We start from the raw sequence: 21,997 nt of genomic DNA on the forward strand, positions 1-21,997 counted from the left end.
AGTAATCTAACAAATAAACAAATTAACATATTTGTCATTATTTTTATGTTCTCCATTAAACAGTTAAAATTTCAATAATTCAATAAAATGAAAAGTTAACACTATATCACATAAGCTAATATATAACACAAAAATACTCTTAACATAGGTATTTTCTAATTATTATTTTATAAATTGCATTTTATATTTAAATTTTAAAATATTAATAACTTTATTTAAACTAAATTTCACATTTTAAGGTATTTTAAAAGTATACTTTTGAACAAAAAGGTGTTTAATGTAAATGATTTTTCAAAATGTTAAGAAATGGGTATAGTGTAAGTTGTACTTTTAAATTCACATTGACATATAAATCTAGGATTTAATACAAGAAACTTCTATTTAATTAGAAATTATAGAGAAGAATTAAGAGTAAACAGGGAGGTTATTTTATTACATGAAATCTCTGAAAACTGTCTAACAGATTTTTCTTTCTGGACTTCTTCAGCTAAAATTGATAGACTCAGTGAAGAAAGGACAGTAAAGTAGGGGAAAGCATGCGGCAAGGGGCTGCGGGTCAGACTCAAACCCGGGCGGGCCGCTCTCAGCTGTATGGCATGTGGTCACCCGCTCAACGCACTGATCTAAATTTGGCTTCTTATGAAGTTACTTTTCACCCTAACCCCCTAACACAATCTTTTGATAGATTCTGCACAGGTGGGATTACTGCAGTAAACTCAAACACTGTCACAATATTGATCCAACTAGAATATTTTCCAATAAAATGTTTAATAGAAGAAAAAACAATTGTGCACACAGGGTAAAATAATGAAGTGGAAAAATAACAACTTTAATCCAAATTTCAACAACAAACCAACAAGACATTACACATTAAACAAAAGTCAAGACAATCCAAGCAGGACGACATTCACAATGACTAACCCCGAAGAGTTTTAAAATGACTGTGTGCTGATAAAAGTCCCACAGATTGCGGGGGCGGTGCAAGGGTGTTCACAGACTCTGGAAACAATTTGACGTTCCCTGTAGAATATCTGTAGCAAGTATGTCAAACGCACCGCCTGTGGACCAGAACCGGCCTTCTGAAGTGTCCGATCCGGCCCATCGGATGGCTTTGCAGTTAGTAAAAATGTCAAACAACTTTTCACGGCATGTTGCAGCAGCAAGCAGCTTTTGAGTTCTTAAGTGTGAATCACACCATGAGAGTCTGAACTGTCAATCTAATGTGGAGTCAGAGGAATCATCAGTTATATGCCTCCTTACTGTCAAATAATCTGCCATACTTACAAAGTAGTGTTCTCGACCCCCACCTATTCACAGTTCAGTATTATCAGGTTATCTTCATTAGGATGACAGTTTAAGTTATATTTGGTGTTTGAACTATTAAAACAGGCAGTTATAGTTGTTTTTAGAGGGATCTCAGGTATTTGTAGATTTAAACTATTCACATGTGGTTATTGGGGGTCAACTGCAGTTGATGAACCTTTAAATAACACAAATGAAACAATGTTGTCTTTTCATTATTGAAATTTTTTTTCACTTCTTTCTTTGCATTTGGGCACTTTGTTCTTGTTCATTGTTAGTACAGCGAACTTTGTGATACAGGCCTCTGAATTAATTAAGAACAACTATAACTAAGACCTCAGTCACACAGGCATACAGACTGGTTGCCAACCAACATATGTAATCCCAAGTCAATTGTTGAGTGGTTCGTGGAGGACGCTGGGAGTTGTCTGCCTAAAACTCATTGGAAAGACTGCACAGTGATGCACCAAAAACCTGCTCGTGATTGCTTTGGTCACTAGCAGATTTCTGCGGTTTCCCTCAGGTTGCATGGAAGATACAGACGGGTCTGCAAACACTTGCTAACTAAGTCCCAAGCTGTACTGAGACAGAGACCATTCATCTTCAAAATAAAAGTTGCACCTTACAAGAGCAGTTAGCTTTTTCTTTAGAGGCAAACTTTTCAGTTTTAAAACAACTCTGCAAGTAGTTTACAACCGTTGTCTCCCATATTAATTGTTGAGACTGTGGCAACCTGAGTGTCACCAAAAGAAATCTCACAAGGAGGTTTTCGGTGCAGCGCTCTCTTTACAAACAATTTCACCCATCAACAGCCAGAAACCTCCAGCAAACAGTCGGGTTGCACTACTTACCGCTGATTGCCAAAGAGGTGCAGGCCGATCTGTAGGCCTGCTTTACCGAGGTCCAACATAGGAAACAACCCACCAAAACAACATTTACTGTAAAATGATCAAATATAAAACTAACCTTCATACAACCGGCGTCAATTAGAGCTGGTCAAAACTTATCAAACATCTCCTGTAAACATAAAAATAGTTTTTGTTCTTGAGACTAATACGTAAACAGCAAAGAACTCATCCAGCAAAATTACTTTTGCCCCCATAAACAAATTACTCTGAAATACTAAAGATAAATAAAGGTTCAGATCTGAAACGGGTAACAACAAACTCACATTTTCTTATAAAAATAAGATGAAATAACATAAACAGGACTTTTAACTTTAAGGGACCTCTAATGAACGGAATCACATTTACTTTGTTAAACTTCCCATAGAAAAGTCTTCTGATGGCATCTGGTGATCATCTGTATTTCTCTTATTGTCAACAACTCTCCCAAATATGAACTAAATGTTTATTTTCAATGAAAACTATGGGCTCAAATTGTGCTCATACATATTTTGCATAGTTGTGAACTGAGTTTTGTAACCTTGTAAACCAAAATATCTGAACATTTTAGGTTGGTGCATCTATAAAATTTCACCGAACTCTGACACGCACAGAATGTTTTCCTTCGTGGTGATGAAGGACAACGCTGGGCTGGCACGTGAAAGGACCATCACCCTTCCAGGACCTGAGGCTCCGTAAGGTACCCCTCCGACAACCACATCCATCTGTTCTCTGATTGGATTGTTAAATTTGTGATTGACATGACATTGACCAATTAGCTGAAAGGAAGAACAATTGGGTGAAAATTCATATTTGTAAGTTGAAACTTACACACAGCAAGGCAACTTGAGCACAAGGTTTTACACTTTGTTTGTTGCTGTGTATCTGTAACTAGACCTTAATAATAAGTGTAACTTGTGTAATTTTTTTTATATACAAACACACATTCTAATCTACAGGGTGGTCCATTTATATGGATACACCGTAATAACATGGGAATGGTTGGTGATATTAAAGTCCTGTTTGTGGCACATTAGTATATGTGAGGGGGCAAACTCCTCAAGATGGGTGGTGACCATGGTGGCCATTTAGAAAGAAAACTGTCACTAATAAAGAAACATCAGTGGCTGTCCTAGCTTCATTCAGCAAGAGCCCACATGTCACTGGAGAGTGGGATTAATCGAACATCCCTTCAGCGGATATTAGCTACTCACAAATGGCAGCCTTACAAACTCCAGCTACTGCAGCACAGAATTTGCAGAATGGGCAAAACAAAAATTGGAACAGGACCCTCAGTTCACGCAGACGATTTTGTTCAGTGATGAGGCAAACTTTTATGTGAATGGTGAAGTTAACAAACAAAACCACCGCTATTGGTCTGACACTAACCCACATTGGATGGATCCCTCCAAGACTGTTGGAACAACAAAAGTGATGGTTTGGTGTGGTATATGGGGTACAACGATAGTGGGTCCATTCTTCATCAATGGAAACCTCAAGGCCACTGGATATTTGAAATTGCTACATGATGATGTGTTTCCCTCTTTATGCACTGAAGCTGGCACGTTCCCTGAGTTTTTCCAGCAAGATGGTGCACCACCACATTATGGGTGCCAGGTCTGAGCATTCCTAGATGGACAGTTTCCTGGAAAGTGGATTGGTCGTCGTGGGCCAGTTGAATGGCCCCCAAGGTCTCCCGATCTGACCCACTTAGACTTTTATCTTTGGGGTCATCTGAAGGCAATTGTCTATGGTGTGAAGATACGAGATGTGCAGCACCTGAAACTACGGATACTGGATGCCTGTGCTGGCATTTCTCCTGCTGTGTTGCTATCAGTGTGTGAAGAGTGGGAGAAGAGGGTTGCATTGACAATCCAACACAATGGGCAGCACATTGAACACATTTTATAAGTGGTCAGAAACTTGTAAATAACTCATGAAAGAATAAAGTTACGTTGAAACCAAGCACACCATTGTTTTTCTTGTGACATTACCGATAAGTTTGATGTGTCACATGACCCTCTTCCTATTGAAAAAACAAAAGTTGCATCCAAGATGGTCGACTTCTAAATGGCCACCATGGTCACCACCCATCTTGAGGAGTTTGCCCCCTCACATATACTAATGTGCCACAAACAGGACTTTAATATCACCAACCATTCCCATGTTATTACGGTGTATCCATATAAATGTCCCACCCTGTATAGACGCACAACCATAACACTTTCAGAAATTTTGGTTTACAAGGTTACAAAACTCAGTTCACAACTACGCATTTGATTTACAAGCACAAAATATTTTTGAAAACAACTTGAGCCCATAGAAAATGAGCAATGGTATAAGGAAATTAAACTTTTGGATTTGGAAAGTATTCAATGCAGCAATGTTTTCTTTACTGGTATCAACAACATGTGACATTTAAAAAAAAATGTAATTTTAAATTTTTTTTAACAAAGCACTCAGAGAGCGCAACTCCTCCCAAAAAGTGAGGACTATATACTATAATGTTTATGTTTGATGTTTTTATTAAAACACGCTGGTGTCAGTCTGCTATGGCGTCATAATGGAAAAAACAAAACAACACAAATCATACAATCATACTTGGTATGGTTTCTTGAAGAAATTTTTTAAGAAGACTTTGACCTTGAGCGCTAACCATGAAGGTCAAGGTAAAAGGGTTTGCTAACCTTCAAGACCTAGTATATTGTTGCAAGGCTTGAAGACTATCTTAAAAAAAAAACCAAAAAAAAAAAAAAACGTGGGTAACAAAGCGCTTTATTTCTTTTTTTATTAACTGATTTTTTTAGGTTTGGTGTGACCTTGATCTGATGTTGAGCTGTTATTGGTATCTACCATCACAATATTTGAAAACTGTAGACACTAGACTGGCTGAGATGGCTGTAGCTCAAATGGTGCAGGTGACCACAAACCATTACCTGGAAGGTTAATGGTTTGATCCCAGTCTTCTCCCATCTGCATGCCAAATATCCTTGGAAATATACTAACCCCACGTTCATATTCCGATGCATCCATCAGAGTATGAATGTTAGATAGAAAGCACTTCGCATACAGCGTTTGAAAGAAAAAAAAAAAGTGCTTGGGTGAATGTACAAGTTGTGTAAAGCGCTTTGAGTGCTCAGAATAGAAAAGCACTACATAAGAACCAGTCCATTTACCAATTAGACTGCTAAGGAACACTATATGGATAGTGCTTTTTGTAAAGTATCATTCCCTAAACTTGTAATCTATTGCGATACTATAGTTATCATTAATCCTGGGGTCTACATGTAGTAAAAACAGGACAGCTAGAGTTACAACTATGATTTTTTTTCAGGGGGGTTGTTGACAATGAGATAATGTAATCTTTAGGGCACAGAGGTACTTTTTTTAAAAGAATATGTAAATCTAAAAAAAAGTGCAAACAGAGAACAAGATCATCTGAATGTGTATGAAAAATATTTAACATTTCCTGCAGATTAGCATCAATCCATTACTTCCGTCCAGAAGTCACAGAAACACTAATTTCCCTGTACCATTACGCTTTGTTTGTAGTACTGAGTTAAATCTGCACCATGTTCATTCTCAAGAAATGTAACTAATAACATTTGGTGGACTACTGATTAGCATGACTTCCGTAAACGCTAGTTATGCTGACACAATAGTTGGAAATGTACCTTTTTTTCCTCCCATTTTCACAGCTCTGGCAGTTCATGTGTAGACTCAGTCAGTTTTGAAGTCTTTTTGTCCTTCCCCAGTTTCAAAGTAACTGCTGGTCAAGATTTAACAGCTCCTGGTTTATCACAATCAACTCAGTTTCACAAGTGCAGGTAAACGCCAGTGCAGGTTCAGCGCAGTACTGCTAATTAAGCTTCAATGTCCAGGATCTTTCCAAGGACTAAAGGTTCCTCCAGCTCAAATTATATCCCAAAAAAAGGAAGCTAGGCTTTGTTTACCATAGTAACCTTACATTTTAGTTCTTCTAACCTTTGAGTCGCTAACCATTATTTTGTTTTCTTTGATATTCCTTTGCCACATTGCTGCTAGCATATAGCAGCATAAACACGCCTTAATATGCTGAATCTTTGTCGAAAACAAAAAACCATAGTGAAGGAACTTGGAAAATTTGTGGACACTACATGCAAAAAGTTACTTTTAGAACCTGACCAATACTGGAGTTTTAAGAAGGATACCGGTAACTGATATTCTAATATCTCAGGTGATATTTTTTATTTTTCCACTTGAAACACGAAACATAACATTTGTTATGTGTACTTACTAATGTACTTATTTCTTTATTTTAAATTTTCATTTACTGGCAAATATCTAATACTGGCCAAAAAAGATAATGCCCTACCTGCTTTAAGAGCACTAGTTTTATTGGTAAACACAAAAAATACTCAGTATTTACTTTGTTTGTAAACTGAATAACCTTTGGGTCTCAGAGTTTTGGTCTGAACAAATCAAGGCATTCGAAGGCCTCAGCTGATCCTGAGAAGTTGCCTTTCTGACATTGTGAAGAACACTGAACGTAACCATTAGTTTAAGTAAGAATAAAAAAAGCAGCCCACTGTTAAAAAGTGAAAGAAAACATGAAATAAATGGATGGTACCCTCTTACATTGGTGACGTTATCAGGAACCACTGTCATCCCTTGAACTTCAGCCGCTACCGTCTGGGCCGTCTTGAACACTCACCTTCTAACTATCTAGAAACCTATAAGCTAACTTTCCCCAGAGATCGGTTGGTATTGAGGGTGAGGCACATCTTTCCCCCTCTGGGTCACTACTGTACACACCCACCACATTTTAGTTTCATTTTTGGGGAGAGGGCATGCTGTCCACCTTAGCATAACTGTCTTCAGTTTCAACCCTACTAAGCTGCTCTGTTTGTTGGTGGTACTTCTTCTGGTGGATCAGGAGGTGTCTTCTCACACAGTGGCCCTGGCTGAAACCTTTCCCACAGTGTGTGCACTTGTAAGGCTTCTCTCCAGTATGGACTCTCATGTGAGTCACCACGTTTGACTTGTGAAAGAACTTCTTGTTGCATTTATCGCAAGCGAACAACCTCTCCCTGCTGTGGTTCTTTGTATGGATCCGTCTGTCTGTGGCTGCCGTGCTACCCGAGTGAAGTGCCACATGTTGAGACAAAGTATCCAGGTGGCGGAAGCGCTTCCCACACACATTGCAGCTGTGTGGCTTCCCCCCCGCATGATTGGTCGGCCGGTGAAGTTTGAGCTTCAACTTGGAAAAGTTTTTTCTGTGTGGCTTATCCACTGCATGGACCCGGGACTCATGGTTCTTCAGCACCCACTTCTCAGGGAACGCTTTGTGGCAGGTTCTACATTTGTACGGCGTGTTTCCCTTGTGTCGAGCGAGGTGACCCCTGTAGCCAACGACGGTGAGGAAGGACTTCCCGCAGATGTTGCAGGTGTGCGTTTTCTGGTGAGTCTGAAGATGACTCCTGAGCTGCTCTGCAGACACTGACTGCTCTCCACACACTCCACAGAGCCTTTCTCGCTCGTCCACATGACTCCAGGCGTGTTTGATCAGCATGTTTGTCGACCCACGTAAAATCTGGCAGACTTTACAGGACAGCAGAGCCTCGCTGTTGTGAATCAACATTTTCTGCTTTGCCTTCTTTATTCGGATGACTGAATGTTTGACTCGTCGATTCCCTTTCGTCTTCTCGGGTTCACCGTTCACCAGATGATCATTGGTTATGTTTGGTTTCTCATTGGGAAGCCCATCACTCAACTCGTTGTGTTCATAAAGTATTAAAGATTGCAAGGTCGAGAGACCAGTGTACTCCAAACCACCCTCAGATTCCTTCAGCTCCACATCTTTGTGACGTGATGTTGAGCTGTTTGAGAAAATGTTCACTGGATTTTCTTCCGGTTGATGAGGGCTTCTGTGAGAACAGAAATTTAAAGTTTAGGGCTTATTGTTGTTATTAATGACAAACAGTTTACTGGTGAGTTGAGATATTCAAAGTGGTGTCTGTGTAGCATCTTCTAACACCACAGAGCATGAATTGATTGGGAGTGAATGTTTCATAAAAAGCAATCTGTCCAGTTAGACTCTTTCAGCAAACCTCAGACTTTTTAACAATTGGATCTAACAGGGGGTGCTTACCCCATGTGCAGCCCAGTTTGCTCGGTAAAGGACGGAGACTCTTCAGTGCCGTCAACTTTTCTCTGTAGGTCAAGCTTTTTCGCGCTAGTCTGGACTCCCTCAGGTGCCTGCGTGAATATCCAAAACATAAAGTCGAATTAGAAATCATTAACCTCTGGTACGTGAGCATACATCAAAATAACTTTTAACCCCCTGGGGTTGCCGGACGCGCCGGCGCGTCAAAATCACATGACCAATTTAAGACGACACAGCTACAAGATGCAGCACGTCGGAGTCTCCATTTCAACTTGGCTCAAAAGTGCGGACTTCAAACTATATACCAGTTTTTGAATTGTGTCGATGGGCCACGTAAAACCAGAGTTATGATAAAAAATACACGCGATGTTTTTTTCTGAACAAAATAGTGGCGTTTACAGCGGGAAGGACGGTAAAAACTGCGTTTTCTACAGATATCGCTAGTATATCTCCCTTTGCGAGTGAAAAAAGAAAAAGAAATAACACCCCTTCCCTATTGGTGTTAGAGTTTACCATGTCAGCCAATCAAAAAAATGATAAGGCAACCTGTGACACTTGGTTGTTTAGGGAGAAGAGGAAGTTTTTAGGAGTGACACCCGCGACGGAAAGCGGGCGAGCGAAAGACAGAGTGAGAGAGTTTTCCTATGTGAGACATTAGTGACGTTTAGCGTGTTTGGAGGCTGTAGTTAGTGTGTTGTGTAGTTATTGTCTCGTATTGTGTGTCAGTTAGACTGCTGAATTTCATATTTGCTCTAAAAAAGCCGTCAAAGGCAGATTCCAGTGTAAATGCTGGTCCCACATGGAAAACTGGACGGATGCACCTCCTGCTGTCAGACCTGTGGTGTTCTCCTCTGTCTTATACTGAACACAAACTATTTTTTTTGGACTGGCACAAATCATTTGTGTGCCTTCTTATTTGGTGCAGAACACCTGATTGTTCTGTAAATAGATTTAAATGGTTATATAAAAAAACGCCTGAGGTGTTGGCTGCATTTTTGGTAAATAGTACCTGATAACTTTGTTGTTTGCAAAACTTGTGCATAATTTTTAGAAATGTACAATTTCTATTTGCATTTCAAGTTATGAAAATGATTCGTTAAACATGTTTGTGGGTTTTACAGTAAAAAATATAACTTTTTTCTACTCAGATTTAGAATTTTTTGTCTGAATTTAGATCAACTGTGCTAATATAGTATACCAAAATGAAAGAATAACTCAAATTTCAGATATTTGAGGTTGTGCTGAAAATAATGATACCAAACAAGGCAAGAAAAACATATTTTAAAGGTGAAATATAGAGGTAAAATCAAAAGTAGTCAAAAACGGCCAATTATACCCTGGACGCCAGAGGGTTAAGGCCCCGTGATTATTTCCATTTGAACCTAGAAGTAAGAATTTTAGAGCTCCCAGTTGGAATTTTCAACTGGAATGTACATCTCAAGTTGAACTAGCCCTGACTTCACAGTCCAAGACATCCGACTTCTGAGGCAAATATAAAACACATCAGTCACAGAGGCGTAGAGACTAGTAATCACTGGTTGCTAGGGAAAAGTGTACTTTACCTCAGTTGGTTGGTTAGTGGTTGCTAGAGGGTACTTGCTGTTGAGCGGGCGACATTTGCGAAATGAATACTGGAACAAAAATGTCCTACGATTGATTTGGTTGCCAGTAGACCTCACAGAAGGAGCCAATTTGTCTGCAAACACTTGCCAAATATTTGCTAAGTGGTAATAAAATTGTGAAAGATGTGATGCAAAGAACTGGAGAACATGTGCCTTCAAAGTTGCACCTTATGAAATTTTTTGCCGACTGCAGCATTAAGATGGAAACTTTCCTTTGGAGGTGAATGTTATTAATTTACAGTTTGCATCTTGATTTGCTCTACCTTTGTAGAATGAAGGACACACATTTAAAGCAGAGAGCAGTGTTACTTCAGTTTTTGTTGGACTTATTAGACTTTTGGTCAATTAATCTATCTAGATCTTTCACAGACATTCTGAAGGACAACACAAATATCTACCCAGTCAGATGCAGTACCTTGAGTCGAACGAAGAGGACAATGCTCCCACTCGCCTTGATGGCTCTGTACAGCTCCTCTGGAGTCAATAGCTCTACTTTTAGAGGCTGCAGTCTTCTGTTCCTGTCAGCTGTGAGGACGTCAAAAGGTTTATCAGCAGCCAGCTGAGGGAAAGTGGACTTCAGCAGTTCCACAAAGTCGGCCTCCTGCAGGCCTCGAGGACACTTCAGGTGATGAAGCGGGTACTTATTATACACTGAGAAAAAACAGAGAAACTCCAATAGTCAGGCAGGTAGTTATCCATGAGACAAACACAACAAACAGTATGCTGACTGTACTAACATTAACAAGAAAAAAAGAGACAGCTCACCTTACAAGCTACTGCTGCATTAGGCCTACAGATTTTTTTTAAAATAAATTTGATATAAAACCCTAGTGACAGCAATCCTAAAGGCAACTTTGTCCAACTTTGCCTAATTTTCCAAATCCTGACACTGAAAGTTGAAAACCTAAACAAACACATATCTAAATAATCTAATTTTTAGGTATGGCCCTAAAAATACATATCAGTGCACATTTGTTACCAATCTGAACACAGAATGAGCAGTTTTAAATTTACCTTTAGGTGAAATCACATTGACATCCCAGTCCTGCACAAAGCGGATCCTGAGATCTACATGGGAGCTTGATTGGCTAATCCGAGGCCTACCAGGCTTCCTCCTGTCGGACTGATCCCTGGGAAACAATAACATTAGAGACAGACACCACAGCGTTACACTGGCCCCTTTACAGTTATTACCTTTATCTATTTTAATAAGTTGAACAAATGTGAGAAATATTTCCGGAAGCAGTAAAGATTAGCTTCAAATTTAAGTCCTGTCACTGCAGCAGAGTAAGACAATGTTCAGTACGTTTTTTTAATCTGCAAAAAAATACTTTTTTTCTTAGACCGGAAAAGTTGGAAAAGCGAGTGTCTCTGAAGGTTCTCAGTCATCCAGGTCATCGATCCCAAGACTTCAGCAGCAGGTCCTTGAGCTCCTGAACTGGGCCCATTGTTGAACCACCTTGGAACAGTCTTCGTATCTACCAAGCACTCCACACCAAGAACAACCCACAAAAAAGCTGGATAGAGCACGTTTTAATTTTCATCCACACCACCTTCAGCAACTGACTGGCTCAATGAACCCCCCACATTATTTAGTCCATTTTGGCCGGTGTGGTGGAGGACACCAAGGAACAAGGTCGTGTTGACTGGAGCATTAAAGTATCCCAACAAAGTTGATGCACAGGAATACTGACAATATTTTTCCAACTCACTGTCAGTGATTGTACATCAGTGAACACCACAACTTTTCTAAACTTGACAGAACTGGAGACTATAAAGTGCACCCTTCCACAGGTATGTTTTCTATGGCCTACTGGGTAACACCAAGGTCCAGGGAACCTCCATGTGAAGACACCACCTCAACTTTGAAATCTAGGAGCCTTTTTATACCTGCTGTGTGGTAGACCGGAATCAGGATATGTTATTAATCCCCAAGGAATTTATGTAAAATTATGACAAAGCTGACATCAAATTGATATACCAGCTGCTGTCACTAGGTCTAGCTGTACTGCTGCCGCTCCAGGGTTGAAATGTTGGTTTTTACTTTTGTTTTAATGATAAATCAATAGTGAAGCTCAAAGTCACAGATTATACAGAGCGAGATCCTGCAACACAGTGCTGACATTATCTGAGTGAGGACACCAAAACAAAACAGCCGCCTCCTGTGCCGTAACAGTGAGCATAAATGGATTGGGCTGGGTGACGACATCACTGGCAGCTGCACTTGCAGCGACCAACCTGGCAGTATGCTGGTGCCGTGAAGTGCAGCAGCGTTCAGTGACAGTCTTGTTTCTTCAGTTACTACCTAACACTCACGACCACATGCGAGTTTGAAGGTTCAAGTATCATCACACGTATGTTCCTGTCTCTTTATAGATTTCTATTGAACGGCTAAGACTGATAGTTTGACCGACTCACCTCCCATGCATCACAGTTTGTTCAGGTAAAAATGACGACTCTGTAGCTGTGTCCACTTTTTTCTGCAGGTGTTCAAGCTTCCTCGCACCAACCTGGACTTTCTCTGGTGCCTGAAAGAGTTTCGTATTAAAAAAATAAAAAGAAAAGAAATTTTAAAAAAAAGAGAAAAAAAAAAAATCACAAAATGTCTTTGCTTCAGCAGAAAACAGTCTTCGATGCATGATAAGGGCATCCACATTTAGTTTCACGTTTGTACCAGAGAGCAATGTTGTACTTGCTGTACAAGGTTTCCGGATAATGTCGAGTAGGAGTATTTTAAAATGTAGTGAGTCACAGTACCTTCAGTCGAATGAAGAGGGTATTGATCCTTGATGAATCAATGGCCTTGTAGACCTGCTCTGGAGTCAGTGACTCCACATTCAGAGGTTGCAGTTTCCTGTTTTTGTCAACCGTGAGGATGTCAAAAGGTACGTTAGCAGCCAGCTGAGGGAAGGTGGACCTCAGCAGTTCCAGAAAGTCGTCCTCCTGCAGGCTGCGGTGACACCGCAGTTTGTGAAGTGGGTAGTTCTGAAATACTAAGAGGAAAGAGAAAAATGAATCCACTCAGTCACAGCTTGTTCAGTTATCCATGACGTGTACAACACATAACTAAAAACAGTAAAGATGCTGGGAAGCTTTTTGGCTGATTTATTGTTATTGAACTGAAGCAAACAACCACAGTCAGGGCTCTTATGAAAATGTAAAATCAGACTTTTTTATTTCTCATTCATGTTTTACAGCTTCAACCCACTCTGCTGGTCTCTAAAGACTGTTTCATTTCCAAAGACTAGACAAGTCAAGACCACGGTAATTCTTGCCCCGCAGGGAAGGAGTATGTAATCGGCTCAGTTCGTCTGCCTGTCTGTTAGCAGTCTAGCATCCACAGTAGACCCATGAGTACCTAGGGTGGCTAACCATTAGACCTTCATGGTTACTGCCCAAAGTCAGAGTTGACATTGAAAGAAAATTTCACAAAACCATTTCGAATAATATACAATATGCAGTACTTGTCATAGACCACACCATGCCGTGTCACCACAGCACAAGGAATAAAGTTAATTATTTACATTTACATTTTTAAGGACGGGCAGAGGACAATAGCTCTGCTGTCTGCTAGCATCCACAAGCTTGCTGTGTATGGATGGCAGCTGAAGCCGTTTCTGGACACACAAGTAGCAGCTGTGCATTTACCTTGGGGTGCGACCACCTCCATCTGAGAGTCCTCCAGGATGCGGACCTTCAGATCTACGTGGGAGTCTGATCGACTGAGCTGAGGCTTGCCCAGGCTCTTCTTGTCAGACTGAACTCTGGGACACAATAACGTTAGTGATGGCGATCAGGCGATAAAACGAGAGATTAAATTGATTAATGAGCAGCTGAGGCTTGTTAACATTAACTCACCTGGTGTCCAGTCTGGTTGGATTTGGGGTGGACGGACCGGCTCCCTGTTCCCCCAGAAGGTAAAAACAAAAAAGGTTTGTATCTTAAGTGTTTCCACCAAAAACAGCAACACTGTCCTTATTTTTATGAGCGACAGATCAGATACTTGGTCTCAAGTTTACACGGTACCTTCAGTCGGACGAAGAGAGTAGTGTTTCTCCTTAAGGTGATGGCTCTGTGGATCTCCGCCGGTGTCAGCGTGTCCACACTCAGCGGCTGCAGTACCCGGCTTTTGTCAGCAGTGAGGATGTCAAAAGGTTTACCTGCAGCCAGCTGAGGGATGGAAGACCTCAGCTGGTCCAGGAAATCAGCCTCCTGTAGATCATAAGGACACCGCAGCTCCTGAATGCGGCTTTTCAGAAACACTGGGAACACAAAAGCCAAGTAGGTAAGAGTCTGAACTAATAACACGAGTTACAGAGGATATACTGCTGCTGTAGCTTGTGCTGGTCACAGTCACAGCCGGCGTTTACCGAGAACAATCGAAAAGGTTCACAGTTATATATCAGTTACAGTCATTTGGTTTAAAACGACCCAATGTTATTTGAGGCGAAATTTCTTTAAATATGATTAATACGTTAACATGACTCAGACCCGTGTGTTGATTTTGTACAAGCCTGCAGGCACTCACAGAGCCTCTTTATAGACAGACTGTTAACATTTCAGAGTCTCAGCAGAAAAGCTTCCAGAGAGACACAAGCTGTTGTTGGGGCGACCATGGCTCAGGGGGTTGGGAAGCACATCTGTAACCGGAAGGCCGCCGGTTCGATCCCTGGGCTCTCTGTCCTGGTCGTTGTGTCCTTGGGCAAGACACTTTACCCTACTGGTGTTGGCCAGAGGGGCCAATGGCGCGATATGGCAGCCTCGCTTCTGTCAGTCTGCCCCAGGGCAGCTGTGGCTACAACTGTAGCTGCCTCCACCAGTGTGTGAATGTGAGAGTGAATGAATAGTGGCATTGTAAATCGCTTTGAAAAAAAGCGCTATATAAATCCATTATTATTATTATTATTATTATTATTATCACCTCATACAGGAACTGGAGATGTGACCTCAGAGCTAAAAGCTTTCAATTTACCTTGGGGTGTGAGCACCTCCATCAGAGGGTCCTCCAGGATCCGGACCCTGAAATCCACATGTGTGAATGGGTCACTGAGCTCAGATTTGGTAGGTTTCCTCCTAGCAGACTGTACTCTGAGACACAACACACAAAGATGAAAAAGGAGAAGGAAAGGAGATGAATCACAATAAAGCTCAAGATCCTGTTGAGACTTTTCAAAATAAACTGAATCACGTGAAAGATGCAGAGTATTGACGGATGAGAAGCAAAAAAGAGCCGCCAGGTGCTAAAAAATAAACCTTAGACTCAAACGTCAGAACAGGCTTTTCCCTGCAGCACGCCGTGTAATAAAAACGGCGCCCGTTACAACTTATGACTAAAAATGTATTGTTTCATGCATCAGTTAAAACACTCGACTCCAGCTACACGACGCCCAGCTGGAAACACTTCGCGCAAGTCGAGCTGCCCGAGATTCACAGAATTTACAGAAAATGTAAAATTTTTGTGATTTATATCGTTATCGGGACGATAGATGTCTTATATGAGATTTTGGTCATATCGCACAGCCCTACTGTCTCATTATGCATTTAACTTAAAGGAAAGCAGAGGTTTTGGCAGTTTGATGGTTCGCAGCATTCAGGTGTGTGTTAACAGAATGCTGAGGAGGAAAAACATCAGCAATGATCTTAAAGAAGAAACTGTATCTGCGAGAAAAAAATAGTTACCAAAGAATCTAACATCCATCATTCTGCTTCATTTTCTACAGTGGAAACATTCAAAGCAGCTGCCGATCTTCTCAGGAGTAAATGCCCCAGCACATTCACCACAAGGTCAGACTGTGCAATGCCCGGAGAAACTACAGGAAACCAAAAAGCTCCATCTCAGACTCCAAGGGCCTCAGTCAGCATGTTAAAGTTCACACACACCTCATACCAAGAGTCGGCACAGTGGGGTGATGATTTGGCCACTTTGCAGTCACCAGAGTCAAGTGCAGACCACAGCCTGACTGAGTTTGTTTTTCATCCTGTCTTGATATGCAAAACCTTAAAATTAGGCTTTTACAGATCTGTTTGCTATGGCTGACTAGCCAATATTTATTATAGTCAGGTTTTGACTTACCCGGGTTTCTTTCTGGTTGGTTTTAGGGTCAATGGAAGAGTTTCAGCTAAAACATCTCCTACACTCAGGAACTGTTTCGCTGAGGCTTGAAGCTCCTCCGACGGCTACAGAAGAAAGAAAAGATTTAGTGGTGTACTGTTGGTCTGTGTAGTTAAATGCAAATGTACGGTGCCCCTGAGAGGACAAACGGACTTCAAGTTAAGAAAACACCAGCAATAAGAAAAACGTTGCAAAAACACACAAAACACAAATAGAAAGAAACAGATTTCCAAAAGCACAAGGGAAGTGTTTCTGGGGAGACAATAACCCGACGGACCAGCTGCAGGAACCCAAAACATGCTAGGTGTGTTTTATCATGATTCATTTAATACTGATGATGGATTTTTAGGCTAATAGTTAGGCTAACACACTTAACTCTGATCTTTTCTTTCCTCACAAACCGATAGATCCTCCACTTCTTTTAAGTGTCTCTCAGTGCAGTTCTTAGCATATTTTGGTTCCTGCAACTGGTCCGTCGGGTTATTGTCTCCCCAGAAACACTTCCCTTGTGCTTTTGGAAATTTGATTTTTCCTATTTCTGTTTTAGTTTTTTCTATTTCTGTGTGTTTTGTGTGCTTTTGCAGCATTTTTCTTATTGCTGGTGTTTTCTTAAGTTGCAGTCCGTTTGGCCTCTCAGGGCCACCGTACAAATGGCACTCCTGACTGGTCACACGTGGAGTTTTACAACCTATTTAATGCTCAAGATTCTCAGAAAACACAAAGACAGACAATAAACCAGATTATTTCTTTGTCTGCTAAGATTTTTTTAGTAGCAGACAAAGGTCTTTGTGAATCAGCACCTTCAGTCGGATGTAGAGCGTAGAAGTCCTCGTAGCCCTCTCCACCTCCTCCGTCGTCAGTGACCGTACTTTCAGAGGCTTCAGTTTTCTGCTTTTGTCACTCACAAAGAGGTCAAAAGGTTCATCGGCAGTCAGCTGAGGGAAGGTGGACCTCAGCAGGTCCACGAAGTCATCCTCCTGTAGACCCCGAGGGCACATTAGCTCATGAAGCGGGCACATCTGATACACTGAAAAACAATGAACACACATGGACAGGCTTTTACTATTTAACTTCACAGTCACAAAGAGACACAGTTTGTCCAAAGAGACACCAAACTGGAGGTTTTATTGGGCGCACCTCTGGCTGAGAGCACGTCAGACTTCATTTTACCCAGGATGCGGATTCTGATCATTACATGCGTCTGTGTTTTCCTGAACCCAGGTCTGCCCACCCTCTTCCTGAAAGAGTAAAGAAGTCAAAAACAACATTATAACAAATAATTTAGCCTTTTATATACGATGTATCTGTTTGTTTTTGTCCTCTATATTTACTGGTTATTTACAGCAGCGTTTGAATACTTGAGGTACCTCATGTGCTCAGCAGCAGCTTTATTTCCGTGCAATGGCTGAAGCTCCTCTTCAGCTTCTAAACTCTGCTGATTCTGAAATAAAGATGTTTTGACAGTTTTTTTTTAGAAAAATGGCACAAAAACGAGTCAGACTGCAGGACTGTTCACGATTCTTTCCTTATGAGAAGATCCCAACTAGACTGGCTGGATTGCAGCCCCACATCATGACAGAGCCTCCACTGTGTTCTACAGATGGCTGTGGATGCTCACTGTTGTATCTCACTGCACACCATGCTGAGATATGACACTTTTTTACCATAATAGCTCTTCAGGAATCACCTTGTTGGTGCAAAAATGCTTTACTTTTGGCATTTTTCATAGATTAATTTAATAAAACTAAAGAAATGAAAACAAACTGCCTGCAGATCCATTTTAAAACTGATTCTACGCCAAGTCCTCTGTTCTGTGTAGACACAACACTGGTTCATCCCTTGAGTTTGAGCCTTTTTATGCTTGAATGATTCATTCTCCAAAAGACACCATCAGAGCAACGAGCAAAGTCAAGAACATAGTTTACAGGAAGTTAACTCCAGCGAGGGCGTCACACATTAGGCACCTTACCTTCAGGCGGATGTAGAGGGCAGAATTCCCATTTGCCCTGATGGTCCTCTCGATCGCCTCCGGAGTCCACAAGTCTATTTTCAGAGGCTGCAGCTTTCTGGTGTTGTCAGTTATAAAAATGTCAAAAGGTTCATCAGCAGCCAGCTGGGGGAAGGTTGACCTAAGCAGATGCAGGAAGTCGGCCTCCTGAAGGCCACGACGACACTGCAGCTCATGAAGTGGGTACTTCTGAAACACTGCGATGCAGAGGGATAGACAAGTTTTTATCTAGACTGCAGGAAAAGCTTCACCCACAGACTACAGGCTTTGATTAAAAACACAAAAAGTGACTTTTTATTCATTCCTGTGCTTTAGCTGTATTTTACAAATGCTCCAAATAAGCTGAAATACATTATGAGGTATCTGCAGCAGTCACATTGCCCATAAAACTCCATGTCCTCAGTTTAAAATCATATGGGGAAAAACATCCAGAGTAAAATCCAAACCCTTAAAGATGCAACAGTAATGGTTTATTTATTTACATCTTTCTCACACTCACCCCTCTTTGAAAGCACGTCGATCATCGAGTCCAGGATGCGGATCCTGAGGTCCACGAAACTCTGCGTTTCACTGATCCAAGGTCTGTCTGCTCTCCGTCTGTCAGTCTGAACCGTGGAAGGCACGAGCCTAAAAAAGGAAAAGAACAAAATAACCTCAAGATCAGCAGATGAGTCACAAATGTTACAACAGCACACGCACACACAGAGCGGTGTCTGTACACTTACAGTGTGTCTGTATCTTGTAACCGTGGTGCTGCTTCATAACACTGCTGTGCCATCTCCTCCTCCTCCTCCTCCTCCTCATCTTCATGTTCGTCTTCCTCTATTTGTTCCTCACTGTAGCCTGAGAATCCCAGGCTTTGGCTGTCCTCCACCCCTGGAAACAAATTCAAAGTTTATTTATTTAGTTTTCCCACATGACAGCATTAATCATACAAATGTGCAACCATGAATAAACAACAGTTAACATGCCGCGTCAGGAAGAGGAAGAAACGCTATTACTTAAATTCTCGTCTTCAAATTTTGTTTGCTGTTAAAAAAACAATTATATGAGGCTCCAATGAACACTTCTATCACTACTTAGTCTGCCAACCATTATCTGAACATTAAAGCAGTTCTGTAGGACGGTTAATTACACTCTCCCCTTCAGTGCGTGAACATGTGATTACAACTGAAACTGTCCGTTGACTGGGGTCAAATTGCAGTCAAATATTTTTTTACCTGAACACTAAAAAAACTCCAAATGTTTGACTCTATCAGTCTTTTATGTCTCAAATTTGGGAAATTTTGTTGTTTCTGAAATTCAGCTTCAAATTCAGCTTAGTTAATTCAACTTATTACTAAGAGAAAAATACTGGGAGGTTATAATGCCCAACAAACTGTTCATTACAGCAATGCATTTGACAAAGTCAAATAAAAAGTACCAAATGACATAAACAGAAACAACAGTGGGCCCAGAGAGGATCCCTGCAGTACACCACATCTAATTTGAACTGCATTTATACAAACGAACATCAGTGTTTAGATAGATAGATAGATAGATAGATAGATAGATAGATAGATAGATAGATAGATAGATAGATCTCTTATGTTTCTGTGCATCTTGATCCATTACAAATATAAATATGACGACTTTGTTTACATATATCAAAGTAGGTTAAAAGTCATACTCTGCTCATATTTGTGCTGCTCCTGATCTTCTGGTAGTCGACCTCCTCCAGCCTCACAAAGGGAAAACTGCTGCTGGTCATCTGCACCATATAAGCATTTTAGTGTTATTAAGTAATAAAACAAAACAATCAAAAAAAAGATTTCACGTCAGAATTATTCTTATTCTTATGAGCGCAGATGACACTGCTGATTAACGAGCAACCTGTTTCATTCTCTTGAGTCACAGCAGTAGATGAGTTAAGCTTTAGATTCACCTGATTTACATGTAAACAAACTGCAGACTCCAGGATTCCCACATTCAAATAGCTCTCACATATGGCAGCTATTTGGTGTCCATACAGGCTTTTGCGTGCCTGCAGGTGTTTCCAGGGGAAAGTCCTTTGTGTAGTGGTGTCTACATCGGCCTAATACGCCAAAGATTCCCAGTATGATCCCAGGAGGAGACAAAAGTCTCTTTATATTTGTGTCAAATCTGCTAAATCAAAGCACATGGAGCTACCTGTTGTTTCAACCCCAGAATGGTCAGGTCCAATTTACATACATTTTATTGTCAGAGGGTAAGTGGAACTGTTTTTAGCAAATGCGTGGACAAAACTTATTACACTATTACACAAACTACATACACGGAACAACCCATGGACACAGGCCAGCTGACAAGCACTTAGCAACAACTGGTTCCTAGGGAAACATGACTGTTCCTCGGCAGGTCAAATCAAATCAAATCAAATCACTTTTATTGTCACATCACATGTGAGTGAAATTCTAGAGTTGCTAGAGGTTCTTGAGTGACACGAGTCCTTTTTAACCACGTTGTTTCTTATTGGCTGCCCCTCGCAGAGACTTGAAGGCTAGAGAGCACATTTAAGGATATCCCGTTTCATGACATAGGCCAGATCCAACCATAGACAGCTGTAAAAAAAAATTAAATATATAAGGGATATGTTCTAAAAAATGGGTGTCTACAAAAAAATAAAGGACTGTGATTATTAGCAAGAGAAGTCAATGCTTATTTGAAGGTTCGCAAAGACATTAATGTGAAGATGAACGACGAAGTCAAAAGAAACACCCCCACCCGCCCCAAAAAGGTTACGGGTAATATCTAAACATTATATACGTTGGGAACTTAAAACCGCTGGTTTCACAGCACAGCTGTGTGTTAACTATAGCACAGTATTTTTTATAGTTGATTTAAATAAATTTCAATAGAAACAGTCATGGCAAGCGCTGTAAAATCGCACCACAGCGCTTGAACAAACACCGTTGTGTCCATGTAGCCGGCAGGCCGCCATCTTTGTTTTGATTCGGGAACAGCGGCGCAACTTGGGAAACGATTTAAAATGTTTATTTAAATCAGTCACTAGGATGGGTTTTTTAAGTCCCGATGACTCTGTCATCATTCTAGAGAGGGTTTTATAGCAGCTGTAGCTGACTTTAAACGACATTTCAAGGCTTTAAAAGCCCACCGGATTTCACTTAAAGAGAAACCAAAGGCTAGCTTTGTGACATTACCACGAGCCAATAAAAACTTAAAATTCTGAAATATGACATGGCTCAGGGGTGTTACATGTATACCAAATTAAGGAGTGTTATAATCAGGTTTTGAGATGAATACTCGAATGTCAATGGGCTTCACGTCAAGCAAAGAAATGTTAAATTAGTGTTTTGTAAACGGGGTTCGTCATTACGCGAGCTCTCGCTCTCTCCGCAGGAAACAACACACTGTTCTGTTATCCACACACACAGACCTAAAGCCTCTAACTTGACTTCAGGCTGCAGGAGCTCCAGCAGTCTCCTCTGCCGGTCAATCTCCTGCCTGAAACCCACAGCCTCCTCCTCGTAGTCGGCTACAGTCTTCTCCACCACCGCTAAGATCTCCCGGGCGGCCAAGGTGAGCTTCTCGGCGATGACTCCTCTCAGCATGTCGGTTTTGGACGTATTGGGGTCGGATGAGTCCGGCTCCATGGTGGGGCTCCGTGGGTCCCGCTCACTTCTTTACCGGAGATGAAACAATTAACGCGCGTGGGGGAACGTGCGGTACGGATGTTACACTACAGGCGACGTACAACAGCAAATGCTGCCCGGCTGGAAACATGAACCACAAACGAGAAAAAGACCATACTAAATTTTTTTAATTAAATTTTTTTTTAATAAATAATATTCCTGCATACTCTACAGAAAGTGGAGCAATATAATTACAATAAAGTTACAATTAGGCTACAGGAAAACACAGGGGCGACACTTTTTTAAGTAACCC

The 21,997-nt window shown here is 41.0% G+C and overlaps 1 protein-coding gene across 2 annotated transcripts; it reads right to left on the reverse strand.

Annotated features, from left to right (window-relative positions):
- Nucleotides 1-800: 800 nt before the first annotated feature.
- On the reverse strand, nt 801-21,853 carry LOC146673593 (uncharacterized). 2 transcript variants are annotated; one of them, XM_085390482.1, is made up of 20 exons: nt 21,489-21,853; nt 19,743-19,823; nt 18,799-18,949; nt 18,573-18,700; nt 18,035-18,270; nt 17,433-17,506; nt 17,203-17,303; nt 16,866-17,092; nt 16,027-16,130; nt 15,834-15,935; nt 14,926-15,041; nt 13,980-14,215; nt 13,812-13,855; nt 13,602-13,717; nt 12,711-12,946; nt 12,372-12,481; nt 10,968-11,083; nt 10,369-10,604; nt 8,317-8,423; nt 801-8,092 (listed from the first exon to the last, which is right to left on the reverse strand). In XM_085390482.1, the coding sequence occupies exons 1-20, from the start codon at nt 21,703-21,705 to the stop codon at nt 6,997-6,999; spliced, it is 3,834 nt and encodes a 1,277-aa protein (XP_085246608.1). In that variant the 5' UTR covers nt 21,706-21,853; the 3' UTR covers nt 801-6,996. The 2 variants fall into 2 exon arrangements, with proteins under 2 accessions (XP_085246608.1, XP_085246607.1); XM_085390481.1 differs by lacking the exon at nt 15,834-15,935.
- Nucleotides 21,854-21,997: the final 144 nt, after the last annotated feature.

Source organism: Rhamphochromis longiceps, linkage group LG3, assembly GCF_057381845.1.
Source record: "Rhamphochromis longiceps isolate RC_006_pf linkage group LG3, R_longiceps_female_GT1.1, whole genome shotgun sequence".
Taxonomy (NCBI): Eukaryota; Metazoa; Chordata; class Actinopteri; order Cichliformes; family Cichlidae; genus Rhamphochromis; species Rhamphochromis longiceps.

What these genes read in the sequence shown, in the direction of transcription:
- LOC146673593 (XM_085390482.1), bottom strand. Translation starts at nt 21,705, where the DNA reads ATGGAGCCGGACTCATCCGACCCCAATACGTCCAAAACCGACATGCTG. An exon ending in CAATGTGATTTCACCTAAAG is followed by an intron (nt 10,605 to 10,967) that starts GTAAATTTAAAA and finishes GTTTTTTCTCAG; the next exon opens with TGTATAATAAGTACCCGCTT. An exon ending in CAAACTGGGCTGCACATGGG is followed by an intron (nt 8,093 to 8,316) that starts GTAAGCACCCCC and finishes CTGTTCTCACAG; the next exon opens with AAGCCCTCATCAACCGGAAG.